This window comes from Perkinsus marinus (assembly GCF_000006405.1).
Source record: "Perkinsus marinus ATCC 50983 genomic scaffold scf_1104296963318, whole genome shotgun sequence".
Lineage (NCBI taxonomy): Eukaryota > Perkinsozoa > Perkinsida > Perkinsidae > Perkinsus > Perkinsus marinus.
This window is the reverse complement of record NW_003205107.1, coordinates 83,531-91,273: the sequence shown is the minus strand read 5'-3', so window position 1 is coordinate 91,273 and position 7,743 is coordinate 83,531. Positions and strand designations below refer to the sequence as shown.

Below are 7,743 nucleotides of genomic sequence, written 5' to 3'. Positions count from 1 at the left end.
AGCTACATATCTAATGTGACATCATTCATCTAAGATGAGTGTGGTCCGGACTGGAGCGCCCAGTGACTACTCAGCAACAATTGTTTATGCGCGAGCAAAGCGCTGTTGACAGCAGCGAGCCACTCGCAACATTCTTCATAAGAAAGTGCACGAAAAATATGCTCAGATGTGGTGGATGGGGTATTGAGTATCTGCTGCGTGTTAATTCTACAGAAACCTGCCGTGAATTCACTCGAAAAGATCTGTTGTCCAACCGTTCAGCTCCAAATAAGAGTAGCTTTTCATACCAATCTTGACTGAGAAGCATCACGCGCATGACGTGGTATGCGAAATGGATACTTTTGCCCTACTATGTCAGTCGCAAGGTGGGGCCGACCGAGCTGAGCACAGCGGTGACCGAAGTATCGCGAGACTTGTCAAAGAGCTCTCCACGCATGATGAACATACTTGACAGGACAAATAGATCTCAGAAATGACATCGCCTTGAGAGTCGAACTCCTGATGGGCATCATGCGTATAAGCACTGAAGTGGATGCATTCGTCATTATCCACGGTTTTCAATGAGCGCGCCACATCTAATCAACAGCAACATGAATAATTCGCACAGATTGGTGACAGGTAATAACATAATTATGATCACGAGAGTCGTGGAATGCTTCTTTAGTCATATACTATTTGCTTCAGGAGTATCAATTGGAAATTTGTCGTTGAGGTCACACAAGGCCTTTGGCCTGGTCCTGCCCGGAGCTGTAGCTAATCATCATCGCAATCACAGTTAAAAAACAAAAGCAGTAGTTTATTTGGTGACTAGTTTCGTACTATCTGAAGTCGTAACAGGACATCCCAGCCGTTACTTCCCTCACATGCATCATCATGATAGTGATGAAAAGTGATTCTTGACATTGTCAAGTTGACGGTATTTTATGATATCGTCTGCGGTTCCACATTAGGAACCTCACAATAGTCTTGAATAATCGATCGACTTGGCGTGCGCTTTCTTTGTTCGAGTCGCGCACGCCGTGAAGACTAAGTGCGCAAAGTTTGTGGCCTCGGGGCCGAGTGTCCGCACAATCCGGGTCGAGTGTCCGCACCCGCGGAAGGTGTGCTTAAAACCTTGGAGTAGGCGGGCCTCCGGCCCGCCGTTACCCAAGAATCCTTCAAGCATCCACGTAGCATCCTACTGACGCCGATAAGAGCCACTGGTACGAACTAGTAGACACGCGCGCGATTTTCGTGCAGATTGCAAGAAATCACGTTGTGGTGGAAGAAACTGCCGTCACTGACGACCCGTCAACTGCGGATCTTATCATCAATATGGAGTAATTGGTGCCCTTCATGGGTATTCTGAAATGTGATGAATGGCATCGTGTTCATTTCTAGTCGTGTAGGGTAAGTCCCAAAGGGAAATTTACATTTTTTTACAATTTATTTCCAGATCACCTAACACAATTACCGATACTCTACAAGTGATACTTGATTCCGGAAGTGCAACCCGATGAGTGTATATGATATAGTTGAGACACTGCTGAGGGTCTATGACTCGGCTCCAGATCACCAAACACAATTACCGATGCTCTAGTAGTGATGCTTGATTCCGGAATTGCAACCCGATGAGTGTATATGACATAGTCGAGACACTGCTGAGGGTCTATGACTCGGCTTCAGATCACCAAACACAATTACCGATGCTCTAGCAGTGACACTCGATTCCGGAATTGCAACCCGATTAGTGTATATGATATAGTTGAGACACTGCGAAGGGTCGATGGCTCGGCTCCAGATCACCAAGCACAATTACCGATACTCTACAAGTGATACTTGATTCCGGAATTGCAACCCGATTAGTGTATATGATATAGTTGAGACACTGCTGAGGGTCTATGGCTCGGCTCCAGATCATCAAACACAATTACCGATACTCTAGCAGTGATACTTGATTCCGGAATTGCAACCCGATTAGTGTATATGATATAGTTGGGACACTGCTGAGGGTCTATGCCTCGGCTCCAGATTACCAAACACGATTACCGATACTCTACAAGTGATACTTGATTCCGGAAGTGCAACCCGATGAGTGTATATGATATAGTTGAGACACTGCTGAGGGTCTATGACTCGGCTCCAGATCACCAAACACAATTACCGATGCTCTAGTAGTGATGCTTGATTCCGGAATTGCAACCCGATGAGTGTATATGATATAGTTGAGACACTGCTGAGGGTCTATGACTCGGCTTCAGATCACCAAACACAATTACCGATACTCTAGCAGTGATGCTTGATTCCGGAATTGCAACCCGACTAGTGTATATGATATAGTTGAGACATTGCTGAGGGTCTATGACTCGGCTCCAGATCACCAAACACAATTACCGATACTCTACAAGTGATACTTGATTCCGGAAGTGCAACCCGATGAGTGTATATGATATAGTTGAGACACTGCTGAGGGTCTATGACTCGGCTCCAGATTACCAAACACAATTACCGATGCTCTAGTAGTGATGCTTGATTCCGGAATTGCAACCCGATGAGTGTATATGATATAGTTGAGACACTGCTGAGGATCTACGACTCGGCTCCAGATCATCAAACACAATTACCGATACACTAGCAGTGATACTTGATTCCGGAATTGCAACCCGATTAGTGTATATGATATAGTTGAGACACTGCGAAGGGTCGATGGCTCGGCTCCAGATCATCAAACACAATTACCGAAACACTAGCAGTGATACTTGATTCCGGAATTGCAACCCGATTAGTGTATATGATATAGTTGAGACACTGCGAAGGGTCGATGGCTCGGCTCCAGATCACCAAGCACAATTACCGATACTCTACAAGTGATACTTGATTCCGGAATTGCAACTCGATTAGTGTATATGATATAGTTGAGACACTGCTGAGGGTCTATGGCTCGGCTCCAGATCACCAAACACAATTACCGATACTCTAGCAGTGATGCTTGATTCCGGAATTGCAACCCGACTAGTGTATATGATACAGTTGAGACACTGCTGAGGGTCTATGACTCAGCTTCAGATCACCAAACACAATTACCGATGCTCTACAAGTGATAATTGATTCCGGAATTGCAACCCGATTAGTGTATATGACATAGTTGAGACACTGCTGAGGGTCTATGACTCGGCTTCAGACTATCCAACACAATTACCGATACTCTACAAGTGATACTTGATTCCGGAAGTGCAACCCGATGAGAGTATATGATATAGTTGAGACACTGCTGAGGGTCTATGACTCGGCTTCAGACTATCAAATACAATTACCGATACTCTACAAGTGATACTTGATTCCGGAATTGCAACCCGATTAGTGTATATGATATATTTGAGATACTGCTGAGGATCTATGACTCCGCTTTAGACTATCAAACACAATTACCGATGCTCTAGTACTGATGCTTGATTCCGGAATTGCAACCCGATTAGTGTATATGATATAGTTTTTTTTTTATGATATAGTTGAGACACTGCTGAGGATCTACGACTCGGCTTCAGACTATCCAACACAATTACCGATACTCTAGCAGTGATACTTGATTCCGGACTCAAGTATCACTGACATACTAATCGGAACCTATTACGGATATTATTGCATATTAGATATTAGATATTATTTCATTGCGGAATAACTAGAACCTTGTAAAATAAATTGTAAAAAAATGGAAATTTCCCTTTGGGACTTACTCTACACGACTAGAAATGAACACGATGTCATTCATCACATTTCAGAATACCCATGAAGGGCACCAATTACTCCATATTGATGATAAGATCCGCAGTTGACGGGTCGTCAGTGACGGCAGTTTCTTCCACCACAACGTGATTTCTTGCAATCTGCACGAAAATCGCGCGCGTGTCTACTAGTTCGTACCAGTGGCTCTTATCGGCGTCAGTAGGATGCTACGTGGATGCTTGAAGGATTCTTGGGTAACGGCGGGCCGGAGGCCCGCCTACTCCAAGGTTTTAAGCACACCTTCCGCGGGTGCGGACACTCGACCCGGATTGTGCGGACACTCGGCCCCGGTAGCAAAGTTTGTGGGGGGCTCGTAGTTGATTGGTACGTATGATGTTGTACGAGGGCGCCTGATCATTCGTATTAATTTGAATATTTCTATTGGCTTATATCGACTCATACTGTTGATTTCGAAAACTACTACACTCATTACTCGTATTGTGTCCAATTGACCTCTCCTGAGCTTTAGGAGCGTTCCAGAGATTAGATCAAACTCGACCTTGGGAACGCTCTTGTAACACAGGAGAGGCTTTCAACCGACAGTCTTCTGTATTAATGTCAACTACCTTTTGGACCGCATCAAAACACCGGTCCGTGAGTAAAGGGAAAGAAGCACCATCTAAAGTTGAGCGTGAAAAACGTGGAGAAGGCCGTGCTGGTGAACGAACTGGTACGGTGACGAGTGATACAAATGGAAGGGTCGGCCGTAAAGGACCTCAACTCAATTCGGAGTTGGTCGATGACATGACTGCATTGCGGATGGGTAAGACTAGATTGGTGAGTAAAAACAAGAACAAGCCTAGTAAACTAAAAGAAGTTATTCTTCATGATAAAATAATCGAAAATGATGATGACGATGGTATTGCGGAAAACTCCAATGAGGTGAATGGCAGCACTCTACCAGAGATCACCGTACGGCACTACGTTCATCAGTAATACGGGAGGGGCTTGGGAGAACTGGGGAACTTCTCCACGAAGAAGTGTGGGAAAATACCATACGTAAATTTTGAAAAAATTTTGAATAGTTACCTGAATTCGCATATGAACTAGGGAGGGAATTTGCGAGCTCAGCTGAGGAAAGCGAACATTTATTCCTCAAACACTGCTGTGCCGTGGTGTTTTCATACACGCCTCCAGGCAGTGGTCACGGCAAAGATTATAAGTTCTCTCGAACCACTCAGAAATTCTGAGTCAGAATAGTAGTTGTCGTTTGTATGTGGATGAGCCTGGGGGAGAATTTTCTTGTAAATTTTTCTGATGAGAATGTTGAAAAATTCCAATTTTTCCATTGAGAGTTATATTAGGTTTCTCTCACCAGAGCTGGATGTACTAGTACAAGATATGCTCGAAGATTTACATCGCTATCAAGAAAGGGCCAAAGAGAATCCTGCTAAGTTCAAGAAGCGAAAAAGATTTGTCACTGGGCTGCGAGAAGTCAGTCGGGCGCTCAGATTGGGGAAATTGAAAGGTAGTGAAAGGAGTTTATTCCCCATCTTGTATTGTGTTATATTAAATACTTCAGTTTACTCCGCTTCTCGACGTTTTAAATCGACGATTTGTTCAGGACTGGCGTTTCTCATATCATTAATTTAGGCTTCGGCGTGATAACGAAAGATAAGTGAGGTGAAATTTGAGAAGATCGAATTTGAACTTGAGTTCGAGTATTCAGCGGCTTTGAATAACATATGCGAAACCATTTCTGTTCATTGCGTAATCTCGTCACATTGCCATGCGTAACGTACTATGTTGTTACCACCTTTTCGACCGGCAACAGGTCTGCTATAATATAGTACCAGAATTTGGACCATCTACAGGTCTGGAGAAATGGCGATATGCACTGACCTTTATTCCCTCACATATTTTCGTACCCATGTTGACTATGCTGAGGCGACTTGGAACATTCCTTCCACTGCTTACTATCAGGTGTAATAGTGGCACCAAACATGCATTCATCAGCATCTTCTGGCGGTCTGGACGATCATGTGGTTGAGATTGTCGATGAAGCCTCTTTGGGAGGCGGTAGCAGCTCCCTGGCAAAGAGTAGGCGTCAGTGGCAACTCTATAGCATTTCCAAGTCAAATTATTTTCTTGCCAAGTTAGTTTTTTGCTCATTTAGTTAACATTTTACCCGTAGCTTCAATGAAAATACCAATAAAATTTAAAAAATGCTATATGTGCGATATGCTGTAGATTGATTTCAGATAAGCTCCTCGATTCTGATCGTCCAGCCGTACCGGTGGTATTTGCCCTATCGAAGAATAGACTTGGTAAGTGAAGTATAGAGATAGTTGAGTATGGCTTTCCTTTAGGTAAGGCTTGCGGTAAACCTGTTCGACAATGTGCTGTTGGTCTATTATCCGTCGAAGGCGCTGAGAGGAAATGGAAGCAGGTAGAGCTTTAAACTTCAACTCGATGTTGTCACTTGAATGTTATTAGATTATCGAAATGACAGAAAGGCTGAGGCGTAAGTGGCTCGAAGAGCGTCTTACATCAGCCTCAGTTGATGTCGTCGACACGACTTGAACGATATAGAGCTTGCCTGTGCATAACTGAGCTCTTGCGAGTTCAACTCCAAGGTTCTAATTGTTGTAATTGTGTCGTTGAAGATTTGGCCTCAGTTTTAGTCGATCCGTCTTGGGTTGTTGAGTGGTCGGAAATGTGTGAATTATCGATCGATTGTAGAGAATATTGGGATTCTGAACCTCAGTATGACCGCAAAATGTTTGAATGAAAATCAATTATCGTATTAAGGCTCTCCTGCTGGATTCGTGTTATATGATTGGCTGGAGCAATCACAGTATCGGGGTATCTACTACGGCACTAAAACTCAAACAACCACACAAAGAGCACCACGAGTACTTCATTGCTACAATTTGACATGCACGGAGAAACATTATGAATCCAATTGTTGAGCATTAATTATCGAGGCCAGTAGCAAAAGCAACAGTAACAATATTCAGTATCATCAGAAGGATCTGTACCGGGAGACCTGCGTTCTTCTGGGGTCGAAGATAGCCGGATCTGATATCCAGAAGACTCCTCTGCGGTCGGATCGTTGGTGTGCTCGTGATAGACCGACACAGGCGGTTGTGGGCTAAGAGTACACTGAGGCAGATGATTGGACAAGAACCTGAAGTACTGTGTCAAACCTACCTTCCCGAATTCTACTCCCCTATCCACAGAGTTGTTGGTGACTGAACGGCTATGCTGAGGAGCATCATCGAACTGCACGAAACATTTTCGATACGCAATCCTACTGTAGGGGTAACTTCTCCACGGCTGGTAAGCCAGGGATGTTGCAAAATGTCTAAGCAAAGTGGTCGATCCCGAGGGTCGATAGATAAGCATCGTCCTGAGACACTCATGTGGAATAAACGAAAGGCGATTCCTTCGATATAATATAAAAGTATAGACTGCGATGACGGATCCACGTACAAATTATTCCAACACGCCGCAGGAAATGTTAAGTTGGTTATGAAGACTGCCTACCATGAAGTGAATTCCGAGTTCGATCCTCGATTTCAGTTCATCCCGTTCGCCCAGTCAATCCGACTATCGATAATGGAATTTCTAATTTGATGTCCACCCAAAATAGTCTCCCATGTTACGACAGCAAAACTAGACTTACGTATCAGGCTGATAGAATCCTGATCCTTGATATCTTGATTTAGTTTAGGTCTGGGGAACTTGCCATCCTTCCCTGGTCTTTCGGCACATTCCGGTGGACTTCCTACGAGCATCTGAGGCAATCGTCAATGAACTGTGAGACTTCAGCAGTAAAATACTTCATGTAAAATCATACCGAGCCCCCACACGTCGGTCTTCTTGGTCTGCCTTGGTTCCGCCATGCACTGCATCTGCTGCAACTGCAAAGCACAGGTGGTAACCAGTCATCGAGCTCATCTCGACGACCTCACCACTTCAGGAGCCATGTACGCTACAGTTCCACAAAGAGTCTTCAGGGAACCCTACCAAGTGACT

The 7,743-nt window shown here is 44.3% G+C and overlaps 2 protein-coding genes across 2 annotated transcripts in view; one reads left to right on the top strand and one right to left on the bottom strand.

Annotated features, from left to right (window-relative positions):
* Pmar_PMAR001801 (kinesin heavy chain, putative) overlaps positions 1-436 on the bottom strand; it is a gene marked incomplete at both ends in the record, with an annotated part of 1,359 nt that extends 923 nt beyond the window's left edge. The window contains 2 exons of the mRNA XM_002771194.1: positions 1-10; positions 377-436. The exon at positions 1-10 is cut by the window's left edge and continues 4 nt beyond it. Of these exons, the coding sequence (XP_002771240.1) occupies positions 1-10; positions 377-436 (70 nt within the window). The remainder of the gene's footprint in view (positions 11-376) is intronic.
* Positions 437-4,317: 3,881 nt separating this feature from the next.
* On the top strand, positions 4,318-6,285 carry Pmar_PMAR001800 (conserved hypothetical protein; the record flags this gene model as incomplete). Its single annotated transcript, XM_002771193.1, has 6 exons — positions 4,318-4,694; positions 5,067-5,230; positions 5,686-5,781; positions 5,964-6,029; positions 6,072-6,151; positions 6,199-6,285. 6 exons carry the CDS (start codon positions 4,318-4,320, stop codon positions 6,283-6,285), a joined length of 870 nt encoding a protein of 289 aa, XP_002771239.1.
* Positions 6,286-7,743: the final 1,458 nt, after the last annotated feature.